The sequence below is a fragment of the Argentina silus genome (assembly GCF_951799395.1).
Source record: "Argentina silus genome assembly, chromosome: 4".
Lineage (NCBI taxonomy): Eukaryota > Metazoa > Chordata > Actinopteri > Argentiniformes > Argentinidae > Argentina > Argentina silus.
Window position 1 is genome coordinate 5257745 of NC_139658.1, and position 23580 is coordinate 5281324.

The 23580-nt window shown below is 45.1% G+C and overlaps 2 protein-coding genes across 6 annotated transcripts in view; one reads left to right on the top strand and one right to left on the bottom strand.

Annotated features, from left to right (window-relative positions):
* ca16b (carbonic anhydrase XVI b) overlaps positions 1–20237 on the top strand; it is a gene marked incomplete at its 5' end in the record, with an annotated part of 147930 nt that extends 127693 nt beyond the window's left edge. Inside the window, 23 exons of the mRNA XM_083667634.1 lie at positions 240–432; positions 2323–2507; positions 3775–3883; positions 4092–4141; positions 4296–5010; positions 6019–6157; positions 8353–8391; positions 9307–9398; positions 12144–12235; positions 13012–13108; positions 13250–13332; positions 13476–13610; positions 13726–13860; positions 14160–14332; positions 14574–14709; positions 14848–14994; positions 15517–15610; positions 15852–15928; positions 16746–16874; positions 17087–17233; positions 17366–17508; positions 17689–17824; positions 18079–20237. Of these exons, the coding sequence (XP_083523760.1) occupies positions 240–432; positions 2323–2507; positions 3775–3883; positions 4092–4141; positions 4296–5010; positions 6019–6157; positions 8353–8391; positions 9307–9398; positions 12144–12235; positions 13012–13108; positions 13250–13332; positions 13476–13610; positions 13726–13860; positions 14160–14332; positions 14574–14709; positions 14848–14994; positions 15517–15610; positions 15852–15928; positions 16746–16874; positions 17087–17233; positions 17366–17508; positions 17689–17824; positions 18079–18225 (3393 nt within the window). The 3' untranslated portion in view covers positions 18226–20237. The remainder of the gene's footprint in view (positions 1–239; positions 433–2322; positions 2508–3774; positions 3884–4091; positions 4142–4295; positions 5011–6018; positions 6158–8352; positions 8392–9306; positions 9399–12143; positions 12236–13011; positions 13109–13249; positions 13333–13475; positions 13611–13725; positions 13861–14159; positions 14333–14573; positions 14710–14847; positions 14995–15516; positions 15611–15851; positions 15929–16745; positions 16875–17086; positions 17234–17365; positions 17509–17688; positions 17825–18078) is intronic.
* Positions 20238–20553: 316 nt separating this feature from the next.
* cadpsb (Ca2+-dependent activator protein for secretion b) overlaps positions 20554–23580 on the bottom strand; it is a gene marked incomplete at its 5' end in the record, with an annotated part of 65131 nt that continues 62104 nt past the window's right edge. For all 5 annotated transcript variants that reach the window (XM_083668768.1, XM_083668767.1, XM_083668764.1 and 2 more), the window contains 2 exons: positions 20554–21811; positions 22029–22133. In XM_083668768.1, the coding sequence (XP_083524894.1) occupies positions 21635–21811; positions 22029–22133 (282 nt within the window). In that variant the 3' untranslated portion in view covers positions 20554–21634. The remainder of the gene's footprint in view (positions 21812–22028; positions 22134–23580) is intronic.

A 23580-nucleotide genomic window follows, 5' to 3' on the forward strand; every position in this document is an offset into this window, starting at 1 on the left:
CAATTCTCCCCATTGAAATATTACACCCCTGGAGGCAGCCAACAGGAGCGTTCATGTCCTCTACTAGAGTGCCCTGCAGGCTGGGCCTTGAGCTCTGAGCAATCAATTGAGTGACGATTGGCCACCTCCACAACACACAGGCCTGGTCCTGTTAAAGTTGTCATATGCACTACAAAAACACACACACACACACACACATACACACACACTATGACAAATATGGCGCTCTCTATTTTTAGCTGGAGGCCTTCTACTCCATCTTCACCACGGAGCAGCAAGACCACGTCAAGTCTGTGGAGTACCTGAGGAACAATTACCGGCCTATACAGGACCTGGGCAACAGGGAGGTCTTCAAGTCAGCTGTGAAAGATGCCTGGCAGAGAGACCTGACAGACAGCCTGGGGAACCCCCATAGCACTGAGGCATCCAGAGGTGGGCTACACCATTATCTCTCTCTATCTCCGTCTCCATCTCCATCTCTGTCTGTGTCTCAGTCTCCGTCTCTCTCTTTCTTTCTCGCTCTCTCTCTCTCTCTCTCTCTCTCTCTCTCTCTCTCTCTCTCTCTCTCTCTCTCTGTGTCTTACACACACACACACATTCAGCCGTCAATCGCTTATCTCTTTCTCTATAGTGTCTTTGTCTTGTGTTCCTCCAGTAGCTGTATTTGTTGCTCCATATGAACCATTGAGGCTCTAAAGAAAGGCCCCTGCTCCTTTAACGTGGGCTCTTTGTTTGGTGTCTGGCAGAGAGAATTGATTGGGAACGCTCATGATGAAGTAGGAGCACTGTAACGGGGCAGAGCAGTAATCATCATTAATATGCACGCTAAAAATAGACCCATACAAATGAAATTGTAAAATTGCTTTTGTAGCGTTATGTCAGTAGGCGGAACTAATCTTGGACCAATGTCTCTATTTCTCCTGCTCTCTTTTTTCTTCTTCTCTCTCTCTCTCTCTCTCTCTCTCTCTCTCTCTCTCCTCCCTCACTCTCTCTCTCCCTCATATTTTTTTCATTTTCTTCACTGTCCTCTATCCATCTACCTCCCTGTCCCATTCTGAGTCTCCTTTCCTGTTGCCTGTCTGTCGGTGGGGCTGACACTCTCTCTTTCTCTCTCTCTCTATTTATTTATCTATCTCTCTGATGATGGTGGTGACGATGACACTGATGGCAGTGAATGACATGTGTTGAGCTCTTGAGTGGAGCAGAGGACTTCCATTAAGCAACAATAGCGCAATTCTCACCAATCAAAAACTCCCTACATCTCCTTTTCACTCTACCCACCACTTTTCTCTTTATCTGCCTCCCTCTCTCTCTCCCCTTCCTCTCTCTCTCCTCACACCCTACCTTATTTTAATACATCATACATAATTTGCACTGTTGCAGTCGCAGTGTTGTTTTCTCCGAAGTGCCACCAGTGCAACAAGAAAGACTTCTATCTGACAGAAACCCAGGGCAGAATGCATGTCTCGATGCTGGTTTCTGACTCTGAATGCGTTGTGATGTCTAGTGACTGAACACGTCTGGCTTCTGTAGACAGGCTCTTCAAAACAGGCTCCATACTGTGGCCTACATTGCCACCTAGAGGTTCCCTATTGCACAACAGACGCAGTGTTTTAGTCACCCTCTTATCTATTCTGCAGTGCCACCCACTAACTGACTCTCTAGTCCACTGAACTACAGACAGTTACTGTCAAAGCTGTCAACAATGCCACATACTGTGATTGATACCTCCTGTTTGACATTCTTGTGCCATACACACAGACGCTCCAGCCTAACGCCCCACAGACAGACAGACAAACAGACCCTCTCCCCTCCCTCCATACTGTACCTCAGAGATGCAGCATAGCAGGTTTGACTGCTGGTGCCAGAGCCTTGGGGGATGTTTCTTTATGAGCTCATGTATTATTTTAGCCCGTTTGAAGCTGTTCTGGTGGAAGCGGCTGAATGAGTCAGCGGCAGACAGTAATAAAAGATTTAGCTTCTCCTCAGGCTGCCCACGACCCATGCACACACTCACACACACACACACACACACACACACACACACACACACACACACACACACACACACAGACACACACACAGGTACCATGGCTGGTCGACATCACACTGAGCTGGAGCTGGGGAGATCAGAACACTGCCAGCAGTCCTCAATTTTCACCTGTTTATCTGTGTCATTGCTCGTTAACCTCCCCCCCCCCCCCCCCTCTATCCCCAGGCTCTCTCTCTTACCTAGCCTGTGATATTATGCCTTATGAATTTTTTGAATCTCTTTTCCTTCCCTCTCCTCCTCGCTCCCACCCCTTGCTCCCTCCACCCCAGTGTGCAGCAGTGCCCCGGTGCACATGAAGATCCAGCCGGTGAATGGCTCGGCCTTGGTGGTGAGCTGGCAGCGCCCCCTGACCGTCTACCACCCGCCCATCATCAGCTTCATGGTCTCCTACAGCTGGGTGAGGAGTGAGGTGGCCTATGAGAAGACCTTCACCAAGACTGGGGATCAGAATATGGTGAGTCAGACACTACTACAGGAACACTACTGTTGCCTAAATCATACTGCAGAGCTGGGGCCCGATCTGAGCTGGCCTGGTTACGCATAATATACCTTAGTTGGTGTTACAGTGATGGATTCTGTTGTGGTCATCCAGGATCCGACAGGAGCAGTCTGTGATTATGGGAGGTGACAGGTTTTGACAGCAGGCTACGGATGGGTCTCTGTGTGAATCTAACGTGCCAGATATCGACTGGGAATAGACACCTTAGGCCTGTCACATAGGCTGATGAATCACACTTTGAAGTGTGTGTGATGGGCTCCCTTGATGTCTAATGTGTCAGGGGTGAGATGGACACTTCCCATGACTAATCACCACCACTTTGATGTGTGATCTGTCTGTGTGAAGTTTGTTTTCTATTTAAAGACATGTACTCTGATTCAGGCTCTGTTGTAGTTCCTATGTTCCTACGTTTAAAGCTTGGTCGAGTTTGATTTAGACAAAATGTAAAAAAGCTCAAAGCTCTTAATGTTTCAAAAAGGACAGTGGCTCATCCTGTCCAAACAGTACTTGTACACGAGGAGCCCAGAAGTTTCTTCAGTCTGTGAATAAACCATGACAGCAGGAAAAGGAGGGAAGAAGTTTCAACGAAGTCCATCTTTCTGTTGTCACACTCAATCAGCACCGTCTCTCTCTCGTCCCTTCAGAGTGCTCTCTCTCTCTCTCTCTCTCTCTCTCTCTCCGTATCCTCCCTCTCGTCAGCCGCTCTGCTTTCTTTTCCCCACTTCATTTCCATTTTTATTTTCAATTTCCGTCCCCAGATGGCCTTATCTGGGTCAAATTAGAGACCCGCAAGCCTTCTGCAATCAGAGACAAATCAATTGAAAACCACTCAAGACCGGAGTTTCATGCCCCCCCCTCCACACTGCCCACTGCAACAACCCTCTGTTCTGGAGACCCATCTTTAACATAATTAAAACAAAAGTGGCTTCTGCGTCACTCAGCAAAGAATAAAGTAGGGACAAAAGCACACATTATGTAGGCCATGTGTGGCTGTGAGCTGTCAGTACGGTACTCCGGTTGGATGTAAATCATGTCAAACGGTTCCTCAGGCCTTGAATGTACTGTAGTAGAGAAGCAATATATCCACAAACTGACACATCCAACTATCTCATATAGGGTGCCATTGAGAGGGTGCACAGCAGCTTTACATGTCCAATAGTGCACATCGAAGACCGTCCAGTGTGTGTGTGTGTGTGTGTGAATATGTGTGTTTCTCCTGCAGAAGACAGTGATAACACACGTGTCTCCAGAAATTCTCTACCTGTTCAGAGTGCAAGCAGTGTGTCAAGGAGACCTACGCAGTGACTTCAGCCAAACTCTGCTATTCAGAGGTAATGCTAAGTAAAACTGTGTCCACAAGAAGATACACAATGTATTTTTCTCATATTCATATTCTGCCATTTTAGAGATAAGTAAGATCATTGAACCATCCAACAAATAGTAATCAATGTAAACCTGTAATGTCTTCCAACTGTTTAGAAAATATATTGCTTGGTTTTTACATCTATATGTAACTCTTTTCTTCTGCTGATATTCCAGCTAACACAACTAGAATATTTGAGGGGACCCGAATCGTGAAAACTGGAATGGTGAGTTGTCCAGAAGAGGGCAGAATAACTTCTTCAGTTTGTGTAATGGTCTATGTCAAGATAACACTACAAGCACCATGTGTGTTTGCACATGTGTGTGACTCTGATCTCATACTATACTTCTCTATCTCTCTCCCTCTCTTCCTCCCCCCAGCCAACTGTCTCTCCGGCCTCCTCTGCAGACATGGCTCCCATCAGCTCCGGCTCCTCCACCTGGACCTCCTTCGTCTCCATGGCGACGGGCATGGGCCCCTCCTCCAGTGGTAGCCAGGCCACGGTGGCGTCAGTGGTGACCAGCACTCTGCTGGCAGGGTTGGGCTTCAGTGGAGGGGTCATTTCCTCCCTTCCCAGCGCCCTCTGGCCCACCCAGGCCCCCCCAACCAGTTCCAACCCAACCCGCCAGCCAGCCCAGCGTACCACCCAACCAGCCACTCCCAAGGGCTCTGACACAGACACCCCCACAAATGAGAACGAGGTGGCCCGGGACGGCGAGGGGGAGGAGGAAGGCAAGAGGGATGAAGAGGGGGATGAGGGCGAAGATGACAGGAGGAAGAAGAATAAGACTGCACCGGATGAGGTGGAGACACAAGTGAAAGACACTGTGTCCAAGGAGCCCTCCATCCCCACCCCCACATCCACAGCCAAAGAGAAAGGACAAGGGAAACCTACAACCAAGACCACCACAGCGCCTCCCAGTGCTGAGGAGGACCAACTGGTCAAAGTAGAGAAGAGCCCTAAGGATAATAGCACAGTACCCACTCGGGAGCCAAAGAACGACACAGCGGAGATGCAGATTCCCCAGAGCCCCACAAGCTCCCCAAAGTCCAGAAGCGAGGAGAAGAGCCTCTGGCCTTTCCTTGTCCATACTGGTGAGTGGACCTCTGCCATAGCCCACTATTAAAGCCCAGTAGACCCCTGCCACAGCTCACCGTTAAAGCCCTGTAGACCCCTGCCACAGCTCACCATTAAAGCCCCGTAGACCCCTGCCACAGCTCACCGTTAAAGCCCAGTAGACCCCTGCCATAGCCCACTATTAAAGCCCAGTAGACCCCTGCCACAGCTCACCGTTAAAGCCCCGTAGACCCCTGCCACAGCTCACCATTAAAGCCCCGTAGACCCCTGCCACAGCTCACCATTAAAGCCCCGTAGACCCCTGCCACAGCTCACCATTAAAGCCTATGTTTCCTCTTCTCCTTTACTTTGGGATGTTAAGGGCTGTCATCGTCAGTTATCCCTCTGTTGCTCCATTTGTTATACTTATAACTGACATAGCTTGGGACGACTCTCCCTTCTCCCCCCACGGCATCTCCACTGCATATCGGTGTGTTATGATGCATGTTCATATCAACAGCAAATATGAGACCAACAATGTCATTTTGAACATTAGCCTTGGGAAACCTTCTGGTACAGTATGAGGCATCGCTAGCCTGTGACAAATAGCTCGTATTTGAGTGCCTCTAAAACCCGGGGCCCTGAATTTAGAACTGAAACTATTGCCAGAGGGGCCATTACTTTGAGGCATGCATTGAACCCTATTTCAGGAAGGAATTGCCTGCCAGGGAGAAAATAGTTACAGGGGTATTTGTTTTATGAATAACAAAGTGTTTGCTGATGCTCTCTCATATATTACCTCTTCATTTGAAATAAATGGATCAATTTGAATAAGCCTTGCTCTGCGCCTTAGGGTAAACTCAAGTCAATTACCCCCTTGATCTAGCAGGGTTATTGCAATAATGAAAGCAAACAATGCAAACTAAAGGCGGCATTCCCTGAGTGGCACAAATAGTTCCTAATAAGGTGGATTTCACTGTTGTTTCCAGTATTGGAGTGTGTTGGGTAACCCAGTCTTTGTTTGTGTGTCCTGCTCACCCCTCCAGACAGGACCAGTGTGTCAAACATGACCAGGAGCCCCCACCCCGGTGTGGGCAGGATGGAGTGGGTCGTCCCCCTGGTAGTGGTGTCTGCCCTCACCCTCCTCTGCCTTATCATGCTGCTGGCTGTGCTGGTCTACTGGAGGTGAGGCTTGCCTGCCTGCCTGTTCTACATCACAAGGCTAACATCTCCAACATCTGTGTGTGTGTTATATATACCTGTACTATAACCTGTCTAGCAACTCAGCCCAGCCTGTCTAACCTACATAGCTAAACCAGCACCATTAACATTTGTATGATTTGTGTATATTGCCATTGTCATGACGACCATCTCTTCTCCAGGAGATGCAGCATCTTGTCATGCATTTCTCTCCTCATGATGAGACTTCTATTATCTCACCATCCTCATTGCTCTTTAATGACCAGAGCAGTTGTTAATTACCCCTGCTATCCCTCCTCTCCTCAATCTCTCTGGCTCTTGACCTTGCAGACCTCTCTAAATCCCTCATGCACACACAGACGCACGCACACACACCCACACACACACCCACACACACACACACACACACACACACACACACACTCCTGTTTGGAGTGGAGTGACACGTCCTCTGGTCCCCTGGGGTGTTCCGGCCCATCTGCTGGTGTGTGTGTGTGTGTGTGTGTGTGTGTGTGTGTGTGTGTGTGTGTGTGTGTGTGTGTATGTATGTGTGCATACGTATGCATTAGCTGCTGGCCTCCACAAGCTCACTGGGAGGATGACTGCTTTCTTGGCAACCCTCCCTCTTTCCTTCCCTCGTCCCTATAACATTCTGCTCTACAGAGGAGAGGGGGGAGGCGGGGGGGGGGCAGGGCCCAGCAGGGCCCTACAGTGCCGGGAGGGGGCCCAGCTGTGTGTTCATCTGCAGTGCTGATTCCAGCCCTGCCGCTCAGCCTCAGTAATTACACAGGCCTGGCCAATGGCAGCACGTGGCGGCTGGCTAATGAGCTACAACAGCACAATGAATCATTACTAGAGGCAGGCTTTATTTATATACAGCTCTGCCCTAAGCTGGTTCAGATAGGAGAGAGGCTGACTCTGAGATGTTTCTTTGAGCTGCGCTTTGGTTTGCTTACATGACGGTACAGTATGGTTACTTACTTGAGCTTTATACAGAATGTGTTGTATAACTGCTGCATGACTATCCTCTCACATGCTTACCAGTTGCTCCAGGGCTAATTTGATGCCATTGTTCAAGTGGCTGACAATTAAAACGTGAAAGTGAGAAAGAGAAGAGGACGATCAGTGACACTAATTAACGTAGATCAGGATGATTAAGTCAGCGGTTGAATGTGTTGGAGGTGGTGTTGTGGTATTTGAGTAAGAGGTGGAGCAGATGTGAAAGGGCCATCGTCTTGGTTGTGACAGCTCTCAGACAATGGCTTTCTCCCTGGGGGAACAGGCCATGATGAAAGACCAGATCAACCCATTCACTCCCTCCCCCTCCCCCTCCCCTCCCCTTTCTATCTCTTCCACTCTCACCCTCGTTACTCTCAGAGGGAGAGGGGCATACAAGGAGATGAAAAGGGATTGTTCACAGAACAAGTTATTCCTAACGCTTTTATTCCTGATCTTTTAAGTTCATATGATATATTTAACTTCCTCAGCGACACCTTTGAGTCACGACCGAGAATATTTGTGTTATTATTAGATGTCCTATTTCCTTCCCTGACGTCAATTGAATATATCTGACGTGATATGTATTCTTCTTGTTGATCCACATTATACCGCCATTGTGTTCTGAGTCCAAATGTTAAGCCAATTAATGCTGTTGAGAAGAAGACTCCATCTGGAAGGCTTAGAGGCACTCATGGTTAGAAGGAGCTTGCACATGTCAAACAGAAGAGAAAAATCATTTGCATAGGTAGGACAGTGTTCTGGCTAGGCAACCCAAGCAGGGGACTGGTCGAAAAGATGTGGGCCAGAATTTTAGGGTTGTAAGTCCAATCAAATAGGCTATGTCTTCGCTCTATCCCCCTTCTTCATCCACGCCCTCTCCATCTCCAACTCTCTCTGTCTATGTTTGAGTGGGAGGTGTTGAAAGGCAATCCCAGAGAGGCTGGTTACCCACACCACGCCTGCCCCCCCCTGGGAGTCATTAAACCAGGAGGGGAGGCTGTGACGCAAGCCAGGGTAGCACGTACCCCTCCCCTCTCACCTCTTCCTCCACCTCTCTTTTTCACTCTCTCTCTCTCTCTCTCACTCTCTCACTTTCTCTCTCTCAATCTGCCCTCCTGCATTACCCTGTAAATGCTGTTTAGCCACTATTTTCTTTCCCTCCCTCTCTCTCTTGTGACAAGAATGACCAGCATCTGCTCTCTCCTCTGCATCATGTACAGGTAGGGGAAAGCCAGGTGAACTCTTAGCATTGAGAACACAGCTAGGATGTAGCTGGCATGCACTGTATGGGTTTGTTTTTTGTGTGAATGCAGGTTAGAGTCTCTGTTAGGTTAGGGAGAGTCTCTTAGTCTTGTTAGAGTCTCTGTTAGGTTAGGGAGAGTCTCTTAGTCTTGTTAGAGTCTGTTAGGTTAGGGAGAGTCTCTTAGTCCTGTTAGAGTCTCTGTTAGGTTAGGGAGAGTCTCTTAGTCTTGTTAGAGTCTCTGTTAGGTTAGGGAGAGTCTCTTAGTCTTGTTAGAGTCTGTTAGGTTAGGGAGAGTCTCTTAGTCTTGTTAGAGTCTCTGTTAGGTTAGGGAGAGTCTCTTAGTCTTGTTAGAGTCTCTGTTAGGTTAGGGAGTCACTCCTCCTGCTACTACAATATGGTGCATCTGCAGCACACTCTCTGCCTTTCTGTTGTATGGAGAAGAAAGCTTTAACAATATTTCACAAATATTTTGAATGATTTATTTCACATAATAATTGTGATTGTGTGCATGTGTTAGACAGAGAGAGAGAGAGAGAGACAGAGACAGAGAGACAGAGACAGACAGAGTCCTGATGTTCTCTGTTGTCCTGTGGTATGTGTCACCAAATGTGGTGGGTGTTTTTCCCTGTGGGTGTTGTTGTTTATCCTGTTCCTTCAGATCACAGTGTGTTTACCTAGGGCTGTTATGTACTCTGGTCATCTTCCACTTAGTCATATCTGTGTGACAGATCATCAGCTGTGCTACAACCATTCTGGGGCTTTCAGCAGCACTTTACTGCCAGTCCTGTGTGATTACATTCACCATGCTGTATGTGTTACCTCTGATGTTATGTGTGCTGCACCAGTCATGTTGGGTTGCATTAAGCTCCTCTCCTCTGTTTTTTCTCTATAGGAGGTTCTTCCAGACAGCTCATTTCTATGTGGAGGACAGCAGCTCCCCGCGGGTGGTGGCCAATGAGAACATCCCTGTCATCCCCATCCCAGGTGAGCCTGCACCCTGATCCCCACATAACACACCCCAAGTCTGAGCCCCTTCTATGTAGCCTACCTGTACAATGTATCATTGCAAACCAGTGTACATAGACACAAGCCTGACACAGTACGTACAGTACGCTTTTTATAGTTGTCAACATGATCATTGTATTGATTTACAAGGGATCTAAATCTCCAAACCATGTTCTCTCTCTGTTCATGTCTTACTTATTTACTCTTATATAGTTTGGTCTTTTTTTCTTTTCTTTCTTTTTTTTTACCTTAAGCATTCCTTGAGACAAGTTCCGTTGAAACAAGTTCAATATCTGTTGGGGTTTTTTAAAATGTTACACATGCTATGCAACTTAAGACAGAGCATTTCTTCTGAATCAAGAAGTAATGAAGAAAAGGAGCAACATCTGCAGGAAAACTGGAAAACTAGCTACTGATAGCCTTGGATTCTTCATCTGGTTTTACTACTCTCTATCTAATCAGTTAGACCCACAGCCTTCCAGACACACTGGCATTATCTACCACTATCTGCTAGCGTTGTTGGGTATGTAGTCTTGTGTCAGCAATGCTTTTGAATGGTTCATCTTCCTATGGTTTAGCTGAATGAAAAAGGTCTTCATCCTTACACTGCTCAGTTGCATGAGAAGGAGCCTGTGAGCTCTGTTTCAGGGGTCTTGACTGAAAGTTTTTCTCAACCTCAGTGGCCAGTGGAAAGGGGATGTGGCAGGATGTCAATACAAGAGCCACACCGTGCCATTAAGAGAGCAGGGACTCTGGCCCATTCTCAAGGCTGTCATGCCTTACTTAAACAGCACAGCTGCTGTCACTATTGACTCTCCATCCATCTGCTTTTATTATCTCCCACTCTCTCATTTCTCCTCTTGGAGAAACTAATCGCCTCTTTCTCTGCACTGACAAGTCTATATACCGTACTGGCTCCAAGACGTGTTAACGTTTACGAGTGGGCTTTATAGAATGGTGATTGTTTTATGGGTTCTGAAATGCAAAATCCATTCCCCCTCAGGACGTTTATATGACGGGTGTTTAATGAGGAACTGCTGGAGAGAGGGAGCTGGAGCTAAAAGCTTGGTGTTATCTTGCACAGCTAGTCGAGGATAATGTGTCCTCATTCATTTTCACAAAATCATTCCCGCTCACTAAAACCTGTTATCAAGTGCTATGAAAGTATTTGTTTAATTGCAAATGAATGACTATACAGGGAAATGCTTCAAAGTACCACGTCAACATCTCTATTTTTCTGGGATCAATTTTCTGGTTGATGATGTAACCCGCTCCCCCTCCTTCTCCTCCTGACTCTATTCCCTTCATTTCAGAGGGCCTTCCTCTCCTACAGTACATCTTTCTTAATGCAGCCCTCATCTGGATGCAGAGCAGCGTGTGTGTGTGTGTGTGTGTGTGTGTGTGTGTGTGTGTGTGTGTGTGTGTGTGTGTGTGTGTGTCTTATCCGACCATTATCCATATCCTGCTTGCTTTCTTTGTTTCTTTTTACAAAGTCACAGTCAGTGTCTGGCTCTTAGTACTTTGATTAATTTAATTGATTATCTCAATAGATTTGTTTGTGAAGGAAGAGAATAAGGACAGAGGAAAGGCATTTGATGAATGAACTTAAACAAACCCAGTGCAATCACCTTTAACATGTAACCATTGAAGCGAGAGAGTTCCTGTGGTCCCAGCTGTGAGTCAGTATTGGCTGTGATATAAGCCAGCCAGACCCAGCAGCTGGCCCCTCTGTTTGGATGTCTCTCTGTGACTGTGGCCGCCCCATCACCTCCACTCCCTAATGTGTAATTTGGGGGCTGATGTAGCTCATAGGAGACAGATGCTCCCCCCTCTAAACACTCATATTACCCAATTTGGCTTCATTTTGCCAGTGACTAGTCTAGCTTCAGTGCCATACTCATCACTCTATATGACAGGGCAAATTATTGTTCCTCTACAAGATGGACGACATGAGATACGATTGGATTCTTTTGTCTCGATGTCTCAGGTTTTTTAATGTCATTCATTACCTGTCATGAGCAAAATGTATTCATGGAATAAACTTGTGAAAGAGCCACATTTCTAGGTGAAGGATTGTTGTCATGTCTACTACTTTGGTTGCGCCAGAAGGTACCGTATAAGTCTCTATGGATACTTCCTAACCTTAGCTGACGTCTTTGGGCCTCTGTGGATCTCAGATCCCCTGGCAGCCTGGTCAGACAGATGGGTTTGTTCCCTGAGTCATATGTCTAACATGGCACCTAAGGTGGCATTGCAGAAATCAAGCTATAGCCTCTGGCAGTATGCTGTGATGTAGCTTCTTAATGGAACTGCAGCCTTGAAATATGCCATCAATCATTATCAGTAGTTCTGAGACAGTTCAGTGAGATCGAAGAATGTTCTATCTAGATCACACTCTCTGGGGTTTCATCTTTGTGACGGACTGTCCACAGGGTGACGGGTCTACTGCGGTTTTGAGGTTTTGTAAGCTGCACTTAAACATGATGTCTGGCATTCTGACAACTGGAGGGGCATCAATAAACCTTTCATTTCATTTGTCACTCTGAAATATTTTACCTCTTACCATAGTGAGGGGTCTGAAAAAGAATATTGATGACAGCTAAATTACATGTGTGCACTGTGCTCACACACACACACACACACACACACACACACACACACACACACACACACCTCACGTCGTGCTGATGTCCTTTCCCTAATTGCATTGTTTCTCTCATTCAGATGACATGGACGCCATCCCTGTCCGGCAGTTCATCAAACACATCATGGAGCTTTACTCCAACAACCTGCATGGCTTCTCTGAGGAGTTTGAGGTATGAACCCTGCCTTTCTCCCAGATAGTTGGGAGGGTGAAACATATTGTTTGAGGGCAGGTTTGCTTGGATGAAGGGAAGTGTGGCTGTTTGTGTCTTTACTGTATATATTTGAGTGTCTATTTGTGGGTGTAAATATATACACGACACTTTACAAAGTGTGCACAGTAGGGCCAGTGCACAAGCAGTGTCTATGCACGCACAAGTATGAGATGCGTGAGGGTGTGTGTGTGTGTGAGGGTGTGTGTGAGAGAGAGAGAGTGTGAATATGTGTGTGTGTATAACCCTGTTCATATTCAGTAGCAGATGGCTTAGTGAGGGAGGTTAATTAACAGAGGTCTAGTTGCTGGTTGGCTGGACAGGAACACACTGTCTCTGTGACCAGGTTGAGACACAAGGCAAACATCTACCCCCCCCAGAGGATCCTCTCTAATTGGGGTTATCCTGAGTGGTGCACGTGAACATACATTATTCATTCTGTATGTCATTGAGCACAGTTCACACATACACATACACCGTTCCAGCAATCCAGGTGTGGTCAGTTTTAAATCGAATATCGTACTTGTATTAATCAGGAAATGTAAACACATCGTTCAAGTTGAAATATGGTTTGGTTTATTCATTTGAGGTAGAGAGGGGTTATTCATCTATTTGACTATGCTGCTTCATAAAGTATACTCTGACTATATCATGACCCCTCTCTCTGTTCTCTCTCTCTCTCTCTCTCTCTCTCTCTCTTCCTCTCTCCGTCGCTGTCATTCTCTTTCTCTCTGTAGGAGGTCCAGCGTTGCACAGTGGACCTGAAGATCACAGCAGAACATTCCAATCACCCTGACAACAAGCACAAAAATAGATACATCAACATTGTGGCCTGTGAGTCAACACGCTGTACTCAAAACAAGACAGGCTGTGATATCTGTGTGTGACGTGCACTTCAGATGCCTGGACAGAGCTTGTTTTTGTTGTTCAGAATTAATGTTTAATTGTCACATCACACCCTTATGCCTCTTTCAGATGATCACAGTAGAGTGAAGTTACGAGCCTTGGCTGGGAAAGACTCCAAACACAGTGATTACATGAACGCCAACTATGTGGATGTAAGACTAATCAGCCGTCGCTTGAAATGGGGATGCATATTTTTCTGTACTTATTGTTTCTAGTACTACTCTCTCATGGTTTTGATGTGGATACTCCCTCTCTGTGAGAGTGTGTTTGAACGGACTCCTCCTTTCTCCCCCAGGGTTATAACAGGCCCAAGGCCTACATCGCGGCCCAGGGCCCTCTCAAGTCCACGTTTGAGGACTTCTGGAGGATGGTGTGGGAACAGAACACTGGCATCATTGTCATGATCACCAACCTGGTGGAGAAAGGAAGGGTAGGTCTCCCTCTGTCATTGACATAGAACATATGGTGTCCTTCACATAGATTAAATGAGTAGAGTTCCCTTCCAGAGAAGATCAGATGATGATGGTGCTTATTGTGTTTCACAGAGGAAATGTGACCAATACTGGCCCACTGAGAGCAGTGAGGAGTATGGGAACATCGTGGTGACACTGAAGAGCACTAAAGTGCACGCCTGCTACACCCTGAGGCGTTTCCTCATACGGAACACCAAAGTAAAAAAGGTAATAGGCTATTGACACCAGGAGAGGCTGGTGGAGGAAGAAATCGAAGGATGGGCTCAGTGTAATGCATGGAATGGAATGAGGATTTGATACCATTTCTCATTCCATGCATTACAATGAGCCCGTCCACCCGATTTCTACCTCCACCAGCCTCCCCTGACGGACACATCTGGGTTAGGGTTGAGTGCTCATCCCTTGTGTTGAGTTCAGCCACCAAGTTTTCACTTGTTTAGCTTTTTATTTGTGTGTTGGCCAAGTGTACATGTACCGGTTCAGAGCATGTCGGCCATTTGTTTCAGGGGCAGAAGGGCAACCAGAAGGGGAGACAGAACGAGCGCATGGTGATCCAGTATCACTACACCCAGTGGCCTGATATGGGCGTGCCAGAGTATACCCTACCTGTCCTCACCTTCATCAGCCGTTCTTCTGCAGCACGTACCCCAGCCATGGGCCCCGTCCTAGTGCACTGCAGGTAGAGCACACTTTAAGCCTTGTCCTAGTGCACTGCAGGTAGAGCACACTATAAGCCTTGTCCTAGTGCACTGCAGCGGGTACACAACAGAGGGTGCACTGAGTTACTTTCCTCATCCACAGAAGTAAAACGCCACACTTTTTTTCCCACTGGACTCTCAGCTTCCTCATAGATCAGTAACAGCTCCCCCTATGGGCCTCCTGGGGTAGTTGGTAATGCTTACCTGCTTCTTGTCGTCTAGTGCTGGGGTCGGGCGGACAGGCACGTACATCGTCATCGACAGCATGCTGCAGCAGATCAAGGACAAGAGCACAGTCAACGTCTGGGGCTTTCTCAAACATATCCGCACGCAACGCAACTTTCTTGTCCAGACAGAGGTAATGTTGACATTCAACAGACACCCACTTCCACCTTATTTAACTCGAGACAGAAGTACAATAATTGTCTAAACTAAGGCGATCGGCAGACCGCTACATCACTAATACGACCCGTGTCCTGTCCCTTGTCCTCTATAGGAGCAGTATGTCTTCATCCATGACGCCCTGATGGAAGCCATGCTGGGCAAGGAGACAGAGGTGCCCGTCTGGCAGCTTCATGGTTATGTCAACAGCATCCTCACGCCCAGCCTGGCGGGCTGCACTCGCCTGGAGAAGCAGTTCAGGGTGAGCCCCCAGGGCTTGCCCCCCTGTCCTCCTCCGTCTCTGTCAGAATCTGCTTCACTAAACTGCAAGTGAAACCTCCCGGAGTGCTGGATCTTATTAGCCGAGTGCTGTGGATAGCTGTTGTTATGGATGCCAGTCTCTTCAGAGTTTTTACTGATGTTGTGCTAGCTTTAATTAAGGCCAAGCTGTCACCCCCGCTGTCTTGACTATTATACATCAGCATCGATGAATGTTTCATTCAGCTGTCTCCCTCCGAACAGCAGGGGATGCAGACTAATTGGCCTCAACCTCCTTGGGCTGAGGTCGGTGGATGTCAATTCATCTCAGATGAATGTGCGCATACGTTGTATGTTAGGAAATATTAATTCGAATAACTTTTAGAGACTCTTAGATTGACAGATTGTCAATGTTGTCATACATGCTCTTTGCAGTATGTATTCTCTGGCACTCCATACAAGCATATTCATTCAGAGGTTATGGTTGTTTTCATCTGACATGACCCTTCCTTGTCTGTCTCTCCAGCTCCTGACACAGTGTAACGCTCGCTTTGTGGAGTGTTTCAGTGCCCAGAAGGACTGCAACAAGGAGAAGAACCGCAACTCTTCTGTGGTTCCCTGTGAGTATCACTGTGTCAACTAAACCTACTGTGAAGTGTTTATGCAGTAGCCTGTAAAATACCTTCTTTTTTTCCTTTCAAGTATGCAGTATGCACTGCATCCATGTTACGTCTGGGAAAAGGACAGTTGTTGCCACAGAAAGAGTGTGTGGTTAATGATATGTGCATTATTAGCCAGTGCAGTGTCATGTTGTTATGAGGTGCAGTGCTATATGTGATGTGGAGGTGTGTTTCTCTCCAGCGGAGCGAGCTCGGGTAGGACTTGCCCCTCTTCCAGGAATGAAAGGAACAGATTACATCAATGCCTCCTACATTATGGTATGAAACTGGTTTCTAAATCACCACATACAGTACATTATTGTATGTCTATAAACAATGATATATTTTTCCATCTGTTAACGGTCCAGTATGTATCATTCAAAAAGCTTCTTAATGGTTGTGATGACTATGTTTAATCGGTAGTGATCAGGGAATGAGATCCCTTGACAGAAATACAAATGCGGTTTTGGCCCTAAAACGTCCTACCCGACGTGTCCTAAGTTGTTACTGTCAGGGGTCGTTCTTGGGGAGTGGAATCACTGATTCTCGCCTTTCTGACTGGTGGCTGCCTCTTTGATTTGTGTGCGCATGCAGAAACACAACAGCTAATGTCCAACACTGCAAGTCCATTTCGGAGGGGTTATATTATTATTAGGGAGGATATTGTTGTTTGGAACTTTGAACTGAATTTCGCCGTGGTGGCCAGAGGTGGCAGACTTCCAACAAACGCCCTGCTCCTTTAATGTTTATCTCATAGCATACTGATATCTTCTCGCTGATGGTATCACCTTGGTGATGATAATAACTCATAGGGAACTGAGTTATTGTTGAAGCTTCTTACCCAACAGTAGTCCATCATAACAAATAATACGTTCTGCGAAACAGATGTATTGACCTATACATAGTGCTTCATCACCATGAGTAACCTTTAAAAGTCATTTGGCCAATGTGGAATGAGAAACCATAAAGGAACCATAAATAATCCCAAGAAATAATGTTCAGACACATTGAAGTGATTGGATAATAACGGTATAGAACATTCCATGAGCATTGTTTACGGTGTAAGACTGCTGACAGTTAACTCTTGACCCCACAGGGTTACTACAGGAGTAATGAGTTCATCATTACCCAGCATCCTTTGCCCCACACCACCACAGACTTCTGGAGAATGATCTGGGATCACAATGCCCAGATCATTGTCATGCTCGCTGACAGCCAGGGCTTGGTGAGTAGTAGCCTGCACTGGAAGCCTGATCAAGCCGTACTAACCCAATCAAGCACAGGCCTTTTCCATGGATCTTGTTTTTGTTTGCCCCTTGATGGGGATATCTGACCTTGTTGCAGTTTGTAAACAACCTCATTTTCATAGATACACATCTAACCTCTCTCGCCTAAAGTATCTAACATTTGTGCCTGTGTTTTTCTATCTGAAATTAGGCTGAGGATGAGTTTGTCTACTGGCCAAGTCGAGAGGAGGCCATGAACTGCCTAGCCTTCACTGTCACGCTCATCAGCAAAGACAGGCTTTGCCTCTCCAACGAGGAGCAGATCATCATCCACGACTTCATCCTGGAGGCCACACAGGTACCTCCTCACCTTTGACCTCTGGGCCTGTTTGGGCATCTTTGTTTCTGGATGGGTTCTACATTAGTAGTACTGTACTAATATGGTCATCTATGTGATTGTGATATATCACCTTCTATCTCCATGTGACAGGATGACTATGTCCTGGAGGTGAGACATTTCCAGTGCCCTAAATGGCCCAACCCTGACGGCCCTCTCAGCAGCACCTTCGAGCTCATCAACGTCATCAAGGAGGAGGCCATGACACGTGATGGCCCCACCATTGTGCACGACGAGTGAGTGTAATCCTGGCGTCTGTGATCATCTATGGTCTCTCGCTGGTCTCTCGGTGTGTGTGTGTGTGTGTGTGTGTGTGTCTGTGTCTCTGTCTGTGTCTGTGTCTGTGTCTGTATTGTTAATGTTTTTTGGGTTAGTGGCTGCAGGTGCATGTTTGTTAACAATGTCCTCCCTGACAGGTTTGGGGGGGTGTCGGCGGGGACTCTGTGTGCCCTCACCACCCTGTCCCAGCAGCTGGAGAGCGAGGGCGCCGTGGACGTCTATCAGGTGGCCAAGATGATCAACCTCATGAGGCCAGGAGTGTTCACAGACATAGTGAGTTCACCATGCAGGATGATAGTTTATGCTGTGATGCATTTTCTGTCATCTTAGGAAAAGATTTCATGTGTTTTATGCTATTTAAGAAAATGTCACAATAGTCTCACAGTAGATCTAGGGGTTATATGTAATCATCTGTTGTGCCATTTGCAGTTATTTAGCTCAGACCTGATTGACCTGGCTTCCCTTCAATGTGTGTGTGTGTGTGTGTGTGTGTGTGTGTGTGTGTGTGTGTTTGTGTGTTGTTCCAGGAGCAGTACCAGTACCTTTACAAGGCCATGCTGAGCCTGGTGAGCTCCAGAGAGAGCGGGCTGAGCCCTCTGTACATGGACACTAACGGAGTGGTGGTGATCATGGATGAGTCAGACCCAGCAGAGAGCATGGAGTCACTCGTCTGAGGACATACACACCACAGGCACTTAATTTGTACAACAACCAGAACCAGAACTTTCCTGAGGCCTTTTTTTGCCAGACTATTGGTTACATGAATAACCTAATTACTTTTTTACACTGATAAAAGTTTTTTGATATTTATTTTTTGTCATTATTTTTTGTCTTGATGTTATCCTGCTGAGCGTTTGCACCTGTTCTTTAAGTTGATATGAGGAAAAGCAGCTCTGTCCGGTTTGCACTATACTGTCAGTGTTACTGCCTGAACCCCGCTAGTGATACAGATAGATACAGTTAGCTAAGCCCTGGCTCCACACTACGCTTGTTGAATCTCCGATCGCATCGAAGGAAGACTGAAGCCTCACAGAGTGAGGACCAAGGAAGGACGATCCTGTCACGAGTTCAAGTGATTCAAGTCTTTGAGTCTGATAAGTGTCTCAACACAGACCATCACAGCTCAGCCCAGCATGCATTTCGTGACGCTGTCATCTCATCAAACGATCTAATTCAGGAAAACCAACCTTATGGAAGAAACACTTATAATCAGTAGAGACTTTACCTGCATATTATTCCTATATTACCCAAATATCCCATTCTTATTTGTAAATTGAACCTGTCCTTTCATTTGTTAAAGTGGTATTACAAAAACTACTGTGAACATTTATTGCTTTACATAAAGATTTATATTGTTTTGTAATATATGTTACTATATCCTTTATCATAGTAAGCAAACACTTTTTTATACTTTATCTGTATCGATCCACTCGCCTTGTGTGGATCAAATGCTTCATCCACACTAAAGACATTGACTATACAGTATGTCGTCCATGTTGCAGTATCTCTGTACCAATAAGGCTCCATAAGGCTCCATTCAGTTTGTAAACCCAAATCTTCTGAATTTGAGTCAGTCTTACTGTGTAACTCACGTGTCAATGTTTAATGACAGCTGAGTTTACGTACAGTATTGTAAAACAGCTTGCATCTTACCAAATGAATGAAGTTCTGAGTGTCTTTAATTACAGAATACAATGTACATCATCTGGAGGCAAAGCGCTTTATCATTGTAACCAAAGACATGGTTGAAATACAAAGAGGTGATTTGCCCAAAAGTTGACATCCCATTATACTTTCCTCACTTTGCTGTTATTACTGGGCTGAAATACTGTTTATCGTCTCACACACAATTTACTGTATACCAACGTAAACCCTGCATTCAACCACAAAATTAATGTATCCTTTACTGATACACTGTCCACAGTTTAGTCTGTGGTGATACATATTTCCTCTTATTTCCACTTCTCTCGAGGAGGTTGTTAATTGAAGATTGGTTACTCTCCAACATTTGGGGAAAAGTCCTAACTTTGGCGCATTTATCACATTAGGAAACAGTTATGGCAGCAAACAACCGTTTTTTTTCTTGTGTAACTTTTAATTTATATACGTCTTACTAAGAACTTTATACTTCATAATATTTCATTTATAACATGAGTGTAATTTGCATTGTAGTTTCTAAGTCATGTACATGATTGCTTAAAGAATACTCATCTTGGAAGTTAATCTATGCTGTGTGGTCATAGAACTTTATTTTCATACAAAGCTTTTTCTTTGTAACATGCCCCTCTCGCTCATTGTATTAATGGTGAGTATGTAGGATTCAAATATCCATGAATACAAGTGGACTGCCGTCACATTCCAACACAAGCCCATCATATCATGTTCTGTCCTTTCGGGCTGAAGAATATGTTATTCTTCTCCATTTGAATATCAGAATTTCATTTCCAGTAATATCCAGGGAGTCAGTAAGTAAGTTTGCCTCAACTCATTTTAGCAAGGTCGGCAGTCGTTCTATTTTGTAACTTGAAAGTTAAGAATAAAATGGTTTTGTCCATTGATTATATTACAGAATCATAGTTTTGTATCACTATGGTGCTGTGATATGATATTATAGTGTTATAGTGTTATTTAATACGTAAATTGTATTGCTATACATTAAATAAAGTATGGGTTTTGATGTACTTCATCCTGGTGCTGTTTTTTGCTTTTGTATGTTTTATTATTGCTGTATTTTCCCCGTTTTTTTTTGTTTTTTTTTAAATCAGTTTTATTTTCCAATGTTACAATATTGCCCTCTGGTGGTTATCAGATATCCCTGATTGTAACACATGCCCATACTGTAGGTTTTGTCCAGTTTGATGCCCGACCCCTTTCCACAAGGGTCAAGAGTTCATGGACATGCATTTGTGATTAACACAGCTGTAGCAAGAGACAAAGTTGTATTTGTACAGTAATTTTATTTAGAGGCAACAGCTCTTGCATATTACAACTGTTGGCTTTCGTAAGGCAAAAGCAAGAATGATTCCACCAGCTAATTCACACAGAACAAAAAGCATTTGGAGAGGGTGGGAACCCACAGCATGCAGCGATGGCTCAGAATGCAATGTACAGCATCGTTATATACAAAACAGTGAGACCCAAAGAAATGCCACACACATCCTACTCAACTACGGAAACAAAAGACAGACCAACTTTGTTTTGGTTAAATAAGAAAAACATATTTTAGCTCTCTTTTTTTCTGTAAAAGTGCAACTTAATTAAAATAGAACCTAGTTTTCAAGGTTGTTAAACGTAGAAATAAAAATATAATCTCCAACAAGATATCAAAATGGAGCTATGAGAATATTGCATTTCTAGAATACCCACTCATTTTAGTTCAAGATGGCTGCTGAACAATTTCTCGTTAGTAAATGTTTAGATGACATCACAGAGCATTGACACAGATGAGAAAACGCAAGTCTAGAACATACAGTGGTGTTAAGAGTCAGTAGACAAGAAGGTGTTTATCCTAAACAGCATTGAACTTAATTACGGCCGGTTCATTTTCAGTTTGAAGCAGTTGGCATCCACTTAAAAACAGACAAGACAAATAAAAGGGTCCATACACTCATCATCACGACAATGTACCATTAATGAATGTAGAATACATGTACGACAAAGAAGCGCCATATAGGTTTGCATTGGACAGGGACACACCTAATAATCTCACTCAACATTGTCAAACAAATGGTACTCCATATTGCTTAGGAACACATAGAAATGAATTTAGAAATCGATGAGTTAAAGATAGGTGCTATCTTTATCATGACACAGCTAAACTGTCAATCATGGTTATTTTTTCAACATTTTTATTTTATTTTCCGCAGTATAATTACTATTTTTATAGTTTATAGTTCCTTCATGGGCATTTCGAGCTGACAAAGAGGTCCTAGAGTAGCTATCTGAGTAACAGAGTTGGTACATGCATTGGTTACCAGGCTAAGTCAAAAAGGTGAGAGGGGGTGGGGGTTCGGTTGGGGTAGGATGGGTTGGGGTGTGGAGAGGGGGCAGAGGAGGGGGTGGGGGGATGTCAGTGCAAGCCCTCTAGTCATCCTCTTCGTCCTCCTCATCACTGTCCTTCATGGTGATGCCCTGCATGCCTCCCTCCCTCACTGAAGCGGTGGCCTCCTCCAGGGTCAATCTGTTCCTCACCGTGTCGTACATCTTACTGTTCAGAGTGGAGTCTAGCACTCCCTGCAGGCGGAAGTCACGGTACTTTTTCTACAAGAGGTATGTATATATATATTATTAGTAACAGTGATTATCTGATCTGAATTCTGAATTCTGATTCTGATTCTGATTCTGATCTGAATTCTGAATTCTGATTCTGATCATTATTAGTAACAGTGATTATTGTTACTATAGCAATCGCAGTATTCGCCATCTCCAGTGCAGGCAATGAACACCTCCTGTGCCACTGAGTTATACTGTACAGTACCTTAACAATCCTGATGAGGATCTTCAGCTGGTAGACGTGGAGCTGCTGTTCCATGCGCTCAGTGAGCCAGGTCCCCAGCAGGTTCATGGTGGCGGTGTACCATTGCTGAAACACACACAAACACAACATTCTCCAGCAAAACACACACACACATAAACACACGCACACACTCAGACAAAATAACAAGCTATACCTACCAAGAGCTTGCGCCTTTTAAGATGCATTTTTCCCGTACTCACACAAACACCAGATGCACACGCTTGCAGTGTTCTCAATCACAGTACTGACAAAATAGACATACTGTATATGAAGATTACTTCCAGAACAGACAAACGCACGTGCACACGCGCACGCACACGCGCACGCACACGCGCGCGCACGCGCGCACACACACACACACACACACACACACACACACACACACACACACACACACACACAAACCATGCCTACAGTACACACACAACACACACATCACAGTACAGGAGGATAGAAGCACACACGAATGTGCACCAAAAATTATTTCATAAACCCCATTTCTCCAAGCACTGTAGGGCACTGAATTGAAAAGAGAAAATCAGAGAGAAACAATGAAATGCTTTATAAAATATCATGATAAATAACTAGTTCTTTATGACATTAAATTATGTAAAATATATCATGTTTTCTATCACAAACTTTGTAGTTTCAGGAAACTTTAAAATGTGTATTGAAGAACTTTGATCTACTAAAAAGTGCATCAAAGAACTTTGGTCTACTTCATTAGAACCCATGTAAAATGCAACATTAACCTGCATGTTGTTTCCCAAAACAATCTTGACTAGCTTTGCACTGAAATATCTTTGTATAATAACAAGTTCCTCTGACCTTTTATTTTTTGCCCTTTGAATACAATACTGTATACATCACTTGGGACATCCAAACCTACAGTAAAATACCTGTAGGTGATGTACCGGTGATCTAGAGCTGGTGGCCTATGAAGATCCTTCATTACTTATTCTACAGTTTACTGTTGTATCTGTTGACAAAAGGCGATGTAGATCCTAACAGTGTAGATCCTAACCTGCATAATATGTGAGGTTTCAACTCTACAATAGGAGGTCATTTGCAAAATGAAATCAGAATGAGAAAGTGAGTAAATGGTTGGCAGGCGAGGAGCAGTTGTGCTATTTTCTTATACATTTTCAGAACCTCTCATTGGGGAGAGTAAAATTGATCCAGATGGCGTGGATTTCCAGTCATAAGAGAACAGCACACACAAGGAAACAGTCGTCCTCCCTCGAATGTAGAGAAAATAGATCAACTGTATACATGTGGAGTGAGTAGGCAGGAATAGAGAGAGGCCAGTGGTTTTGGTCAGCCAGAATTGGACTTGGAGGTTTTGGTTGGTCTGATTGAGCTAACACTAATTTTGGTCCATGTCAGGTTTGAAAAGCTGAATTGTCAGGAGGTCGGATATTTACGGATGCCTGTCCACTTCACACAGTCGAGTTGAGCGTGCAGTAGTGCATGCAGTCCTGGCAGGTGGGTGGGTGGGTGTGTGGGTGCGTGC